This window comes from Cervus canadensis, chromosome 3, assembly GCF_019320065.1.
Source record: "Cervus canadensis isolate Bull #8, Minnesota chromosome 3, ASM1932006v1, whole genome shotgun sequence".
NCBI lineage: Eukaryota > Metazoa > Chordata > Mammalia > Artiodactyla > Cervidae > Cervus > Cervus canadensis.
In genome coordinates, this window is record NC_057388.1 from 97,175,675 (window position 1) to 97,193,100 (window position 17,426).

The 17,426-nt window shown below is 41.5% G+C and overlaps 1 protein-coding gene across 1 annotated transcript in view; it reads right to left on the reverse strand.

Annotated features, from left to right (window-relative positions):
• Window positions 1-17,426, reverse strand: part of ZC3HAV1 (zinc finger CCCH-type containing, antiviral 1) — a 57,052-nt gene that overhangs the window by 26,753 nt on the left and 12,873 nt on the right. Inside the window, exon 2 of the mRNA XM_043463836.1 lies at window positions 1,671-1,806. Coding sequence (XP_043319771.1) covers window positions 1,671-1,806 — 136 coding nt within the window. The remainder of the gene's footprint in view (window positions 1-1,670; window positions 1,807-17,426) is intronic.

The window sequence follows — 17,426 nt, forward strand, 5'->3', positions numbered from 1 at the left end:
GCCAGGAGGGACTGGGCTGGCTGGCACATAGGCCAAGGGCCACAGAGATCCTAAGATAAGACCTCTGAACCTTGGGTTCCTGGAAACAGAGAGAGAAAGAGAGAGAGAAACTCAAGTACTTAAATGAAAGAATGCCTGGGGAAGTGAGTTATATATAGTTAAATATTCCTTCCTCACCCTTCCTCTCTGAAGACATTTTTACAGAATGTCTTGCATTCCTATCTTGCCTGAGCTCAGTAATCAATGCAAAATCAACCCACGTGACCTAAGTTTTCCTAAGTCCTCAGGGAAACACACTGAACTTAGAGTCAAAAGATGTTTAACCCTCCAGATGTCCCTAATAGCTATCTTGTCATACATAAAAGCACAACCGAATTTCAACCTTGTTATCTTATCTCAGTCCCTTCCACCCTCTCAACTTGAGGCTTCCATTACATTTCTGGGCCTCTCTTCCAGTGTGAGGCTAACTTCTTTACCCAAGGATTTTTCTCAGATCATTCTCAGATACCATTTTTTAAACAGCATCCTCTGATTTTCAAGTCAATATTCCTATATGGATGAGACTGTTAATTATCTGAGATCATTCTTATCCTTCTTTTAATAATAGAGTAAGCCTCCAAGTTTTAGCTGGACATGTAGTTACCCAGCCAGAAAACGACATTTCCCAGGCTGCCTTCTCCCTAAGTGCAGTCACATGATAAGTTCTGGCAAATGAGATGGAGCATACAATGAATGAGATACAATATCCAAGTCACATCTTTTTAAAAAGGAAGCAGCTTGTCTTTTACTTACTCCTTCTCTACGTTCCTGTTGGCTAGAAAAATGATAACGCTGAGAAGAGCCTCTTTGTACCGTGAGGAGGAAGCCATATGTTAAAAGAGAACAGAGATATCTACTGGTCCAGTAATAAAACAGATCTATTATATATAAGATAACAAGGCTGACCTGCTGGCCTGAGTGCCTACCTGACATCATGGAATTCAGCTGCCTGACCATCAGACTACCTGCCTGCCTACCTCTAGGCAAGACCAAAAGTCAGCAAACTATTAGCATAAATGATCAAATAGTAAATATTTTAGGCTTGGCAGGCCATCGATCTCTGTTGCAAACACTCAACTCACTCTTGTATGAGAAAGTGGCCATAGACAATATATAAATGAATGAGTGTGGCTGTGTTCCAATTAAACTACAAAAATAGGCAGCAGGTGGGATATGGTCCATGGACTATAGTTTAGTGACCTCAGATCTAGACTACCAAGAGATGGAGAAACAGTAATATTTTATTTGAATCCCTGCATTTTGAGATCTCTTTGCTACCACTTAGCCTCAAGCAATATACCCTGTCATCTTCCAAAACCTTGCTTCAAAGCCCACCTCTTCCAGGAAGTCACTGGGCTGTAAGGTCTCATTGCTAGTTCTTCAGATCACACTGCTCACACAGGGTTCCCGAGCAGCCCAGGGGAGGAGGCATTCCAGACTCAAATACTTATTAAACTTCAAATAAGAAGGAAACTGTTGGAATCTCCAGATCACTTAGCAACAGCCACCTGCTGACTGCCACCTGCAGAGCCCCGGTGCTGGGTTTTCTCTGCTCCCATTCCAACACACACAGGACACCACCCTGCCAAAGGCATTCTCCTTGCCTTTCAAACTGAGGAATCAGAACTTACCTCGGGCATAAAAAAAGGGTCACTCTGGAGAAGGAGCACAGCTAATTCCTCTTGGTTCAGTCCAGAGAGCCCATGGTTTGTCAGGACCCTGAAGTTATCTTCGGAGAGAACCTCGTGAGAATATTTGCATAAATTCCTGGAAGAAAATAACAATGGTCAGCGTTTCCACTTCACAGAAAATAAAGAAAAAGCAACCATCCAGGAAACCTTTCAAATGAAAATCAATGCCCACATCCTTGGGTAACGAACACAAGGTTGGTCCAGCTTCAAAAATACACTTTAAATAAAAATATAAATTGATGAAACACCTAGATAGGAAAAGAGAATGTGAGGATCTCTTCATAAATTATACACATGTATTCTTTTTTTTAAACTTTTTATTTTGTATTGGGGTATAGCTGATTAACAACATACATGCTATACTTTAATTTACTGCAATCCTTCTTTAAATGTCTCCTCTAGTATATGTTAATTGTGTAAGGCGAGGAAAAAATAGCAAAGAAACTGAAACCAATTTAGTGGAAACGATTGCCCATTGAGAGGCAAATGATAATTAGGATAACACATCTATGGAATGAAAATAAAATCAATGGGATAAAAGAATTTTATTGATCAAACTAAATTAGATAAAACTGTCCCTTGCTTCATCACTTCTATGAATGTATACCTATGTGGTTTATGACTACAAAGGAATGGAACAAGCTTGTAATCACATATTTCAAACAACTTTACCGAGAAAGTGATAAAAATCCCCTTCACTTTAAGATTGATGATTTAAGTCTGACAAAACTTTCTGTGATGATGGAATTGTTCTATAATCTGAGCTTTCTGGGATGTAAGCCATACATGACTAATGCACACTTGAAATATAGGTAATAAGACTTAGGAAACTAAATTTTCCATTTTATTTCAATTAATCTAAAATTGAATAGCCTCATATGACTAGTGTCCACGAGACTGCATGGCAAAGATTTAAGCATTTGCTCTTAAAATTGAGGTGGGAGGAGTAACTTTACCATTATCATAAATTTAGAATATCCCAGGCTCCACCCCAGTTCATGTGAATCAAAATCTGCCTTTCAACAAGACCCCCAAATTATAATCACACTGACATCCCACAAGCACTGACTTATTAGACCTAGCATTGAGACGCTGACAGCACTGATGTTTTCATTAGACAGACATAATTTGACAATTACCAATGTTCACCTAACAAATGTCTTCTACTTCTTAACTTATATAGGTACATTCCCTATAATATCACCAACATCCTCAGGTTTATGGTTTTAACAGTTGCTAATGTGATGGGATGTTAATATTTTCCAGTTTGTACAACCATTAACAAATAGTCAGGTGGTTAGGTAATGGCCAGAATTTCACTATATAACCTTTATAAGCCTTTCCTCTTTCACATTATTTTCTTGAGATTTATTTGAGAGTATTGCCTAAGTGGTGAGTGTTTCATTTTCATCTCCTGCTCTGCAGAAAACATACTCATAAATCTAGAGAGTGTGTCTATTTCCCTCCAAGCACAGGAACATACAGTTTTATCACTTTTGCTACTTAACTAAGAAATAGATTCATACTTTTAATTTGCACTTTAATTATTAGCAAGACTGAAATATTCCAAATGTAGGTTTGATGCTCGTATTTCCTCTTATACTATTTGTTCATATCTTTTAACTGTTTATCTATAGATTTATAATTGTTCTTTATATTTTTAATACTAATCTTTACCAGCCTTGTTTATTTCAAATAGTGTTGCACTTTTCCCTTTTTATCAAGAACTTATTAAGCTTGCTGTTGCTCAATTTTTATACAATCAGATCCTTCCAATTCACCACTTGTAATTTAGCCCACTGTTTTAATACTCAAGAAATTAATTCCTCCACCACAGCTGGATAACTATAATATATCACTTTGTTTCACTTTTAAAAGAGATATTTTCAGCTTTAAAATATCTGGAGCTCATTCTGACAACCAGCATCAGAGGAAGACAGAAGTGCTTTATATCTTTTCTCAGTAACGTCTATTAAATAGGATTCCTTTCTTACTATTTTGTTGTCCAGAACTATTGTTTGTTAACTTTTTAGCAAATTTAGAATGCAGGGAATCCTTATGTTTTTATCAATCTACTATTCTGCTTTGCATCTGATACCATACAATATAAATGTCTTTCGTACCACATTTTAAATATTAACAGAATAATTTATCCTATTATTGGTTCATTTCTTCTCAAAAATTTTCTTAATGTGCTTAACCATTATTTTCTCTATAGAAATTGTATTATTGTTTTGTCAATTTCCACAAAATATCATATGGAATCTAATTTGTGTTAACTCCATACATTAGATTAGATATTATGTCATCTTACTATTTTAAATCTTCTGATTCTAGGACAGAAAATATCTCTTCATTTATTCAAGTTTTATTCTATTTTTCTTACTGAGAATTAAAATCTTTCTTTTCACAGTTCTCTTTTGTTTCCCAAATATTAAGCATAAATCAGTTGTCACTACTGTTTTTCGTTGTCACTGTAGACAGAAATGCAACTGACTGCAAAATTATCTTATTGAAATTGACAGTGATTTTTGTAATGTAAACATCTACAAAAAGTTATTCTCTAAGAATTTGTCTTTGAAAGTCACTATTCAAATGCCATTGTCTGTGTGTGAGGCATTTCTGAAACACTCTAGCATTGTTTTTGGGTCTAACTGTAGGAACCCCAAAAGAAAAGTCATGGCAGCCACCGCCCGAGCCCTTAAAACCCAGCCAGCCCTCCCACACTCCCTGCTTCATGCAAAAGTCAAGGGCAGGTGGTCAGGCTCTGTTGACAGCCTGTATCCTACCCATTTTCTAGGGCGTGCATTCTCCTGGTTTTCTTCACCAGGAGTCCTGGCTTTTAGTGTGTTTCTGGCACTCCCTGATAGAGCTGACATCAGCTCTCTGCTTGCTCTTGAGGTTTGTGGTTTCAGATAACTGCTCCCCCACAGCCCCCACTCCCCAGAGCTCTCAGCGGCTAGGCAAAACTACACCTTATCTCTTTCCCAGCCATCATGGGAGGGGGGCATCTATGAAGAGGTTCCGCAGCAGGAAGGGGCCCAGCCTCCACCCCAAAGCAGGAAACCCCTCCAGTACAGCTTTTGCCAGACATGTGTGAGCCTCCTTACCTCTCTAGACCTTTCACTCCCCTGCGCATTGCCACTAGTGACCCTCTCAATCTGGAGCAGAAAATGAGCTCACTGAAACACCCCACCCCTGGGCAGCTTCTACCCTCTGGCTCAGAGGAGGGAGGAATTAAGAATCTTTCTTTCCTTTGAGCTTCAGTCCAGATGCTGTGGTCACAGTGCCAAGACGATCATACCTCACCTATGGCCGGATTACAGTCATACGTGAAGACCCAGCCCCTCTCCAGATTTCAGCAAGATACAGCCTCGGTCTTACCTGTCTAGCACCTGCTCTGCCCTTGCCAAGGGGCAGCGGGGCACTTCCAAGGTCCTGGAGGTCCGCATTTCTTCTAAATAACTAAAGGCAGCCAGGCAAGCCAAGGAGAAGCCCTCTGCCTGGAGCCCCAAGAGTCTGGGCTTTCCCAGCCCACCTAAGACACTCATGCCCATAGGAGGAGCCCTTCCAGCACACGTGGTGCTGGCTGGGTCCTTGATGCTGCCTGCCTGAGGGCCAGATCACTCTTCATTTCTCATCTCCATCCTCAGGCAAACCTCTAGATTCTATAATCCTCACCTTGAACCCAGCTTCAGTCAGCAACATGTCATATCCTGCCTTGGGTTCTGACCTGCAGCTCCATCCCTGGGAGGCCCTGTTCTGTTTTCCCACATTTCCTAGACTTTTCCAAGCTTCTTAGAGGATTTATCTCCACCTTAATTTCAAAAAAATGGGGCAGTTCTCACTCACTTGTCTGAGGAGTAATAAGACCAAGGATTTCCCAGGTGGCGCTAGTGGTAAAGAACCTGCTTGCCAATTCCGGAGACATAAGAGACTAGGGTTCGATTGCTGGGTTGGGAAGATTCCCTGAAGGAGGAAATGGCACCCACTCCAGCATTCTTGCCTGGAGAATCCCATGGACAGAGGAGTCTGTGGGCTACAGTCCACAGAATCAGACACAAATGAAGTGACTTAGCCCGTACGCATCCAAGTAAGACCAGAAGTACGGACACTAACACTTATCACACATTTTCTGAGTGACAGGAACTGGATCTGTTTTTTATAACCTATGAGGAAATATTTTACTTTTTATTTTGGGAAACTGAGGTTAGGTAAATTGAGAAATAAAAGGTTACTCAAATAAGGGGAAGAGCTCATAACTGAACCCAGAATGCAAAATAAGAAAATTAAAAACATAATCTGGAAAAATAAAAACAGACAGGACTGAAAATTTTCCAAACCAAAAAGAAAAAAAAGAAAGCCATGCTAGATTATTATCCCAATTACTGTTCCCTTGTTGATGTTATTGTTTAATAGTTAAGCCATGTCCAGTTCTTTGCAACCCTATTGACTGTATCACACCAGGCTCCTCTGTCCACTGGAGGCAAGAATACTGGAGTATATTGCCATTTCTTTCTCCAGGAGATCTTCTCCAGGGATAGAACCTGGGTCTCTTGCACTGCAAGCAGATTCTTTACTATCTGAGCTACCAGGGAAGAATATGGTGTAGGAGGAACACAATAAATGATAGAAACTGGTTCTTGCGACTTCCCTGGCAGTGCAGTGGTTAAGACTCCATGCTTCCACTGCAGGGGTCACAGGTTCAACTACTGGTCAGGAAACTAAGATCCTGCATGCATCGCAGCGAGGCCAAAAGAAAAAATGAAACTATTTCAGGCTTTCCAGGCGGTGCCATTTGGTAAAGAATCTTCCTGCCAATGCAGGAACCATCTTTCATTGTTAGGAGGATTCTTTACCACTGAGACACCTGGGTCAGGAATATCCCCTGGAATAGGAAACTGCAACGCACTCCAGTATTCTTGCCTGAGAAATCCCATGGACAGAGGAGCCTGGTGGGCTACAGTCCATAGGGTTGCAGAGTCAGACACGACTGAGCACACTCACTTATGCTAGTCTATTTTCTATGGCAGTTCCCAGATCCATAAAGGTTATGTCTAGTACTTCATCAAGCAAACATGAACATTTAATAAATTATTTTTTTAAAAAGAAAAGAAACTGTTTCTCATGATTGGCATTGAGGAAACAAGTTCAGCAGATGACTGATTCAGCCTTCAGCCGAACCTGTCATGGTCAGGGCTTAATGGAGGTCATACTTAGGTTTAAGATGCAGAAGCTTCCTTCTCACTTTCTTCTGATCACTCTGTCTCAGTTCCAGGCCCCTAATACTGGCTACGAGGCTTTAGCCAGGAAACAGTGTGAAAATCCCCCAAGGCCTCTTGGGGTTCTCAAAACCAGTGGTTCTCAAAGTGAAGTCCTCCAATCAGCATCACCTAGGAGGTTGTCAGAAACGCAAATTCTCAGGCCCTGTCCCAGACCTACAGGGTGAGTCTCAACTTTCTAGCTCACATCAGAATCACTGAGAAGGTTTGTTAGAACACAGAATGCTAGACACCACCCCCAGAGTTCCTGATCAGGAGGTCTGGGATGAGGTCTGAGTGTACATTTCTCACAACCTCCTAGGTGATGCTAATGCTGCTGGGCCAAAGAGCACATCTGGATAAGCATACTCAAGGTGACCTTCTCCAACAAAGGGTTGACTCACAGTCATGGGACTCCCCACCTCCCAGCACAGAAAAGAGCTCACCCACAGCCCTTATGAGCTGCCCAGGGGGAAACAAGCGTTTGCAGAAGGCTGCCTGCCCTTGGAGTAGATAAACTTCAAACAGCATGAGTTGGGATAGGAAATGATAACTTTTCTAAAAAGAGCGAAGATGGCCTTGGGAGAGGCAAGAAGCTCTCTCAAGAATCTCAAGCCAAAAGCCTAAAAACAAGGCTTTTCATTCTTTACTTCCAGCCACTGAATGAAAGGTTATTTTAACCCTGGCAGTAAGTGCTTGCCCAACCACAGATGAAGTCTAGCCTGCAGAGAGGTTCTCATCCCTGGCTACACATAATAACCAACTGGGCAGTGCTGAGAAATACCTAAGCCTGGCCACGCCCTCAGAGATGGTTATTTAATTTGACAAGAGGTGGGACCCCAGATGATTTCATTGTGCAGTCAGGGCTGAGAGTTGCTGGTTGGACCTGTTGGATGAAATTCTAAGCTAGGTTCCTGAACTAGATATTCACACGTGTGAGCTCTGGCACTTCACAAATCAGTAAACATAGGGTCAACCCTAGGCTCCACAACCAGACCAATGAGAAAAAGATAACCTTAGGGAGAATCTTGGTTTTAGTTTATTTTTATTTTTTAAAATAATTTTCTCTCTCTTTTTTTTTTTTTTGGCTGTGTAGGTCTTCATTACTGCGAGCGCTTTTCTCTACTTGTGGTGAGCAGAAGCCACTCTCTAGTTGTGGGGGATTCTTAATGTGGTGGTTTCTCTTGGTGTGGAGCACAGACAGACTCTAGAGAGCCCAGGCTTCAGGAGTTGCAGCTCATGGGCTCTGGAGCACAGGCTCAATAGCTGAGGCACACAGGCTTAGCGACTCCGAGGCAATGTGGGATCTTCCCAGAGCAGGGATCAAACCCTTATCGCCTGCTCTTTATTACTGAGCCTCCAGGGGAGCCCCAGTTTGTTTTTTTAATTGGAATACAATTGCTTTACAGTGCTGTGTTAGTTTCTGCTCTATGACAGCGTGAACCAGCCATATGCATGTCCTTCCCGAGCCTCCCTCCCAGGCCACTCCTGGAAGTCATCACAGAGCCCTGAGCTGAGCTCCCTGTGTGACACAGCAGCTTCCCACTAGCTATCGAATTGACACGTGGGCGTGTATATATGTCCGTGCTTCTCTTAATCCATCCCAATCTCTCCTTCCCCCACTGTGGCCACACATCTACTCTCTAGAGAGTCTTATTTTTCAACCATTGTTTGCATCAAAATACCTCTTCCTTTCACCTGCTCTGCTCCCCAACACCTCATGGGGGGAGGGTGGACAGAATCAAAGAGCTAGCCAGTTCGTGTAGAACACAGGAAATATCTCACCACAATGCCAGCCAGGCGAGAAAGAAACCAAGGCCTGTGAAAGATAAAAATCTAGAGAACATTAGTCTACAGAATAAAATGGCGTCAATCAAACCAAGCCTGAAACGTGTCCAAGTCATGAGACTCCTATTCTCTATATGACTGTACCTCTGACGTTTGAGATTCAATTGCCGGTTACTAGAGGCAGGAGTGATTCACCACATCGGGAACCCCTAGTCGGGTGGGGGAAAACCAGAGTAGACCAGCGGAGAACACAGGAGCAGTCTAAGGACCAGCGAGCAGGAAGGGAAAGGGTGGAGCCGAAGGAACCGGTCTGCTTTAACCGCAACCGTGTTACGCAGAGTCTACTGGGTGCAGAGAAGAGGCACCCCTGAGTGCCGACTGTGGTGAGCCCCAGGTGCAGATGGCCAAGTTTCCCAGAAGGGGAGCGGTGCAGGGTGGAGGAACTGACTGTAATCTATAACTGTACCAAAAGTAAGGCAGACCATACAGGTGCCACAACACTTTAGACCAGCTCCCCAGGTTGACCTACTTCTCTGGTCCTTTTAATTAGGGGGGTTCTCAAACTCTGCTGCCCATTAGAACCACCCATGGCCTTTTTTTTTTTTTTTAATAATTTCATTTATTTATTTTGGCTGTGCTGGGTCCTGGTTGCTGTGCAGGCTTTTCTCTAGTTGCAGAGAACAGAGGCTGCTCTTGAGTTGCGGTGCGAGAACTTCTCATTACTGTGGCTGCTTTTGTTGTAAAGCACAGGCTCTAGGGTGCAGGCTCAATAGTTGCAGTGCGCAAGCTTAGTTGCTCCAAGGCATGTGGGATCTTCCCCGACTGGGAATTGAACACCTGTCCCCTGCATTGGCAAGGCAGTTTCTTTACCACTGAGCCACCAGGGAAGCCCCACCCATGGTCTTTTAAAAAACCCCAATGCCCAAGTCATACCCTATATCAATTAAATCAGAATGTCCAGGGGTAAGATCTGGGCACCAGTATCTATAAAAGATTCCTCAAGTGACTCCAATGTGCAGCGAAAGTTTGGCATCATTGCCCTAAGTCCACATCAGGACCAAGAAAAAGCATAGCAAGTGAAGACAGTGAAGAGCAGGAAGTACTATGTAGCATGTGGGATCTTAGTTCCCTGACAAGGGATCAAACCGGCCCCCCCTTGCAGAGGAAGCCCGGAGTCCTAAACACTGGACCACTAGGTAAGTCCTAGGTCTGAAACATATTAAAATTTCTTCTCAGTGAGGAAGCATTCAAAGATCATGAATGAGGTGTCCACTTTCTTCTCCCAAACTGAGTCCAACTTTTATACCCCAATTTGGTTAAATTGATTTCTCATTGGACTTGAGATCTGAAGTTCTTCTTTTATTCCTTTTCTAAAACCATCTTGGGACCTTGCTAATGCTAAAGTAGTCTGTAGGAGGAGGAGCCAAGATGGCAGAGGAATAGGATGGGGAGACCACTTTCTCCCCCACAAATTTATCAAAAGAAGAATTCAACGCAGAGCAAACTTCACAAAACAGCTTCTGATCGCTAGCTGAGGACATCAGGCGCCCAGAAAAGCAGCCCACTGTCTTCAAAAGGAGGTAGGACAAAATATAAAAGATAAAAAGAGAGACAAAAGAGCTAGGGACGGAGACCTGTCCCGGGAAGGGAGTCATAATAGAGGAAGTTTCCAAACACCAGGAAACCCTCGCACTGGCGGGTCTGGGGGAAGTGTTCGAATCTCGGAGGGCAACCTAACTGGGAGGAAAATAAATAAAACCCACAGATTACATGCCTAAAAGCAACTCCCAGCAGAAAAGTACCCCAGACGCCCGCATCTGCCACCAGCAAGTGGGGGCAGAACGGAGAGGAGCGGGTGGCATTGCTTAGGGTAAGGACCAGGCCTGAGTGTCCTGAGGGCAATCAGAGGAAGCTTTTGTGAGAAACCAACTTAAACTGTGGGACAGCAAAAGAGAGATAGAAAATTAACCAGCCCGAACACGCTGCCGGCCGTTCGCAGAACAAAGGGTCTGAGCAAGTCCAGAGGAGCTAGCCAGCTGCTGACCGGCCCAGCCCCACAAGAGGCAGGAGGCAGGGGGGAGGGGAAAGGGGCAAACTCGGCCCCAAAGGCGGCATCCCCTACCAAACTGCAAACAGGCCTCCAGTTTCTAACCAAAGACTTCCTGAAATTCTGGATGGTCGACATCCGCCGGGAGGGTCGCAGCTAAACACAGGGCACACGCACCCAACCGGCGCGAGCTGAACCTGAGGCTGGGACCGCGGAGGGGAGAAGGTGTGCCGCACCCGGGGAGAGTGCGCCCGACAAGCTCCTGGCTGCCTGAGCTGCTCTGGCAGGGAAGGCACAAAACGCAGGCGCAACCGAGTCCACGCTTTTGTGGAACACCCGAAAACTGGAACCACGCGCAGCGCAGGGCCCGCTCCATATAGAGCAGCCGGGAGCCTGAGCAGCATAGACGGGGAAAGCAGAGCCCCCAGTCCCCGCAGGGCGACGGAACTAGCGAACCTGAACAAGAGACCACCGCCGCCCGCCTGTGTCAGGGCGGAAATTAGGCACTGAAGAGACCGGCAAACAGAAGCCAAATAAACAAAGGGAACCACTTCAGAAGGGACCGGTGCAACAGATTAAAATCCCTGTAGGTAACACCGACTACACCGGAAGGGGCCTGTAGATATCGAGAAGTGTAAGCTGGAATGAGGAGCTATCTGAAACTGAACCGAACCCACACTGACCGCAACAGCTCCAGAGAAATTCCTAGATGTATTTTTACCTTTTTTTCTTTATTAAAAAAAATTTTTTTTCTTTTCTTTTTTATTTTTTCTCTTTTATTTTCTTTTAAAATTCCCTATTACTCCCCCATTACTCCTTAACTTTCGTTTTCATATATTTTTACGATTTTCTTAATTAGGAAAAAATTTTTTCTTGTTTTTTTTCTTTTTTCTTTTCCTCTTATTTTCTTTTAAAGTCCTCTATTACTTCTCTACTACTCCTTAATTTTCATTTTCATTTCACTATAACCTTGCAAGAAAAAAAAAAAGAGAGAAGCCCTATTTTTAAACTGAACTTCATATATATTTCTAAAATTTTTTGTGTTTTTGTTTTTAATATTGTATTTTTAAGAGTCTAACCTCTACTCTAGATTTTTAATCTTTGTTTTTCTGTATATGATATAAACTTTGGACATTTAAGAATCCAATATTCAGTTCCCATTTTTACCCAGGAGTGTGTTGATTACTCTCTCCCACTTTTGACTCTGTTTTCTACCTCAGAACACCTCTATTTCCTCCTTTCCCCTTCTCTTCCCAATCCAATTCTGTGAATCTTTGTGGATTTCTGGGCTACAGAGAACACTTTGGGAACAGACAACTGCGTAGATCTGTCTCTCTCCTCATGAGTCCCCCTTTTTCTCCTCCTGCTCATTTCTATCTCCCTCCTCCCTCTCCTCTTCTTCATGTAACTCTGTGAGCCTCTCTGGTGTCCCTCATGGTGGAGAATCCTTTCACCATTAACCTAGAAGTTTTATTATCAGTGCTGTATAGTTGGAGAAGTCTTGAGACTACTGGAAGAATAAAACTGAAATCCAGAGGCAGGAGACTTAAGCCCAAAACCTGAGAACACCAGAAAACTCCTGACTACACGGAACATTAAGTAATAAGAGACCGTCCAAAAGCCTCCATACCTACACTGAAACCAACCACCACCCAAGAGCCAGTAAGTTTCAGAGCAAGACATACCACGCAAATTCTCCAGCAACACAGGAACATAGCCCTGAGCGTCAACTTACAGGCTGCCCAAAGTCACACATAACACATAGACCCATCTCAAAACTCATTACTGGGCACTCCATTGCACTCCAGAGAGAAGAAATCCAGTTCCACGCACCAGAACACCGACGCAAGCTTCCCTAACCAGGAAACCTTGACAAGCCAATCGTCCAACCCCACCCACTGGGTGAAACCTCCACAATAAAAAGGAACCACAGACCTCCAGAATACAGAAAGCCCACTCCAGACACAGCAATCTAAACAAGATGAAAAGGCAAAGAAATACCCAACAGGTAAAGGAACATGAAAAATGCCCACCAAGTCAAACAAAAGAGGAGGAGATAGGGAATCTACCTGAAAAAGAATTTAGAATAATGATAATAAAAATGATCCAAAATCTTGAAAACAAAATGGAGTTACAGATAAATAGCATGGAGACAAAGATAGAGAAGATGCAAGAAATGTTTAATAAAGCCCTAGAAGAAATAAAAAAGAGTCAATTAAAAATGAATAATGCAATAAATGAGATAAAAAACACTCTGGAGGGAACCAAGAGTAGAATAACGGAGACAGAAGATAGGATAAGTGAAGTAGAAAATAAAATGGTGGAAATAAATGAAGCAGAGAGGAAAAAAGAAAAAAGAATCAAAAGAAATGAGGACAACCCCAGGGACCTCTGGGACAATGTGAAACACCCCAACATTCGAATCATAGGAGTCCCAGAAGAAGAAGACAAAAAGAAAGGCCATGAGAAAATACTCGAGGAGATAATAGCTGAAAACTTCCCTAAAATGGGGAAGGAAATAGCCACCCAAGTCCAAGAAACCCAGAGAGTCCCAAACAGGATAAACCCAAGGCAAAACACCCAAAGACACATATTAATTAAATTAACAAAGATCAAAAACAAAAAACAAATATTAAAAGCAGCAAGGGAGAAACAACAAATAACACACAAAGGGATTCCCATAAGGATAACAGCTGATCTATCAATAGAAACCCTTCAGGCCAGAAGGGAATGGCAGGACATACTTAAAGTAATGAAAGAGAATAACCTACAACCTAGATTACTGTACCCAGCAAGGATCTCATTCAGATATGAAGGAGAATTCAAAAGCTTTACAGAGAAGCAAAAGCTGAGAGAATTCAGCACCACAAAACCAGCTCTTCAACAAGTGCTAAAGGATCTTCTCTAGACAGGAAACACAGAAAGGTTGTACAAACGTGAACCCAAAACAACAAAGTAAATGGCAATGGGACCATACCTATCAATAATTACCTTAAATGTAAATGGGTTGAATGCCCCAACCAAAAGACAAAGATTGGCTGAATGGATACAAAAACAAGACCCCTATATATGCTGTCTACAAGAGACCCATCTCAAAACAAGAGACACATACAGACTAAAAGTGAAGGGCTGGAAAAAAATATTTCATGCAAACGGAGAACAAAAGAAAGCAGGAGTCACAATACTCATATCAGATAAAATAGACTTTCAAATAAAGGCTGTGAAAAGAGACAAAGAAGGACACTACATAATGATCAAAGGATCAATCCAAGAAGAAGATATAACAATTATAAATATATATGCACCCAACATAGGAGCACCGCAATATGTAAGGCAAACGCTAACGAGTATGAAAGAGGAAATTAATAGTAACACAATAATCGTGGGAGACTTTAATACCCCACTCACAACTATGGATAGATCAACTAAACAGAAAATTAACAAGGAAACACAAACTTTAAATGACACAATGGACCAGCTAGACCTAATTGATATCTATAGGACATTTCACCCCAAAACAATCAACTTCACCTTTTTCTCAAGTGCACACGGAACCTTCTCCAGAATAGATCACATCCTGGGCCATAAATCTAGTCTTGGTAAATTCAAAAAAACTGAAATCATTCCAGTCACCTTTTCTGATCACAGTGCAGTAAGATTAGATCTCAATTACAGGAAAAAAATTGTTCAAAATTCAAACATATGGAGGCTAAATAACACGCTTCTGAATAACCAACAAATCATAGAAGAAATCAAAAAAGAAATCAAAATATGCATAGAAATGAATGAAAATGAAAACACAACAACCCAAAACCTATGGGACACTGTAAAAGCAGTGCTAAGGGGAAGGTCATAGCATTACAGGCTTTCCTCAAGAAACAAGAAAAAAGTCAAATAAATAACCTAACTCTACACCTAAAGCAACTAGAGAAGGAAGAAATGAAGAACCCCAGGGTTAGGAGAAGGAAGGAAATCTTAAAAATTAGGGCAGAAATAAATGCAAAAGAAACTAAAGAGACCATAGCAAAAATCAACAAAGCTAAAACCTGGTTTTTTGAAAAAATAAAACAAAATTGACAAACCATTAGCAAGACTCATTAAGAAACAAAGGGAGAAGAACCAAATTAACAAAATTAGAAATGAAAATGGAGAGATCACAACAGACAACACTGAAATACAAAGGATCATAAAAGACTACTACCAGCAGCTCTATGCCAATAAAATGGACAACTTGGATGAAATGGACAAATTCTTAGAAAAGTATAACTTTCCAAAACTGAACCAGAAAGAAATAGAAGATCTTAACAGACCCATCACAAGCAAGGAAATCAAAACTGTAATCAGAAATCTTCCAGCAAACAAAAGCCCAGGACCAGATGGCTTCACAGCTGAATTCTACCAAAAATTTAGAGAAGAGCTAACACCTATCTTACTCAAACTCTTCCAGAAAATTGCAGAGGAAGGTAAACTTCCAAACTCATTCTATGAGGCCACCATCACCCTAATTCCAAAACCAGACAAAGATGCCACAAAAAAAGAAAATTACAGGCCAATATCACTGATGAACATAGATGCAAAAATCCTTAACAAAATTCTAGCAAACAGAATCCAACAACATATTTAAAAAATCATACACCATGACCAAGTGGGCTTTATCCCAGGAATGCAAGGATTCTTTAATATCCACAAATCAATCAATGTAATACGCCACATTAACAAATTGAAAGATAAAAACCATATGATTATCTCAATAGATGCAGAAAAAGCCTTTCACGAAATTCAACACCCATTTATGATTAAAACTCTCCAGAAAGCAGGAATAGAAGGAACATACCTCAATATAATAAAAGCTATATATGACAAACCCACAGCAAGCATTACCCTCAATGGTGAAAAATTGCAAGCATTTCCCCTAAAATCAGGAACAAGACAAGGGTGCCCACTCTCACCACTACTATTCAACATAGTGTTGGAAGTTTTGGCCACAGCAATCAGAGCAGAAAAAGAAGTAAAAGGAATCCAGATAGGAAAAGAAGCGAAACTCTCACTGTTTGCAGATGACATGATCCCCTACATAGAAAACCCTAAAGACTTCTTTCCAGAAATTCTAGAGCTAATCAAACGAATATAGTAAAGTTGCAGGATATAAAATTAACACACAGAAATCCCTTGCATTCCTATATACTAACATTGAAAAAACAGAAAGAGAAATTAAGGAAACAATACCATTCACCATTGCAACAAAAAGAATAAAATACTTAGGAGTATATCTACCTAAAGAAGCAAAAGACCTATACATAGAAAACTATAAAACACTGATGAAAGAAATCAAAGAGGACACAAACAGATGGAGAAACATACCGTGTTCATGGATTGGAAGAATCACTATTGTCAAAATGGCTATTCTACCCAAAGCAATCTATAGATTCAATGCAATCCCTATCAAGCTACCAACGGTATTTTTCACAGAACCAGAACAAATAATTTCCCAATTTGTATGGAAATACAAAAAACCTCGAATAGCCAAAGTAATCTTGAGAAAGAAGAATGGAGCTGAAGGAATCAACCTGCCGGACTTCAGACTATACTACAAAGCCACAGTCATCAAGACAGTATGGTACTGGCACAAAGACAGAAATATAGATCAATGGAACAGAATAGAAAGCCCAGAGATAAATCCACGAACCTATGGACACCTTATCTTCGACAAAGGAGGCAAGGATATACAATGGAAAAAAGACAACCTCTTTAACAAGTGGTGCTGGGAAAACTGGTCAACCACTTGTAAAAGAATGAAACTAGAACACTTTCTAACACCATACACAAAAATAAACTCAAAATGGATTAAAGATCTAAATGTAAGACCAGAAACTATAAAACTCCTAGAGGAGAACATAGGCAAAACACTCTCTGACATAAATCACAACAAGATCCTCTATGACCCACCTCCCAGAATATTGGAAATAAAAGCAAAACTAAACAAATGGGACCTAATGAAACTTAAAAGCTTTTACACAACAAAGGAAACTATAAGCAAGGTGAAAAGACAGCCTTCAGAATGGGAGAAAATAATAGCAAATGAAGAAACAGACAAAGGATTAATCTCAAAAATATACAAGCAACTCCTCAGCTCAAATTCAGAAAATAAATGACCCAATCAAAAAATGGGCCCAAGAACTAGCGACATTCTCCAAAGAAGACATACAGATGGCTAACTAAACACATGAAAAGATGCTCAACATCACTCATTAATCAGAGAAATGCAAAATCAAAACCACATGAGGTAACCATACAACACCGCAGCCAGTCAGGATGGCTGCTATCCAAAAGTCTACAAGCAATAAATGCTGGAGAGGGTGTGGAGAAGAGGGAACCCTCTTACACTGTTGGTGGAATGCAAACTAGTACAGCCACTATGGAGAACAGTGTGGAGATTTCTTAACAAACTGGAAATAGAACTGCCATATGACTCAGCAATCCCACTCCTGGGCATACACACTGAGGAAACCAGATCTGAAAGAGACACGTGCACCCCAATGTTTATCGCAGCACTGTTTATAATGGCCAGGACATGGAAGCAACCTAGATGCCAATCAGCAG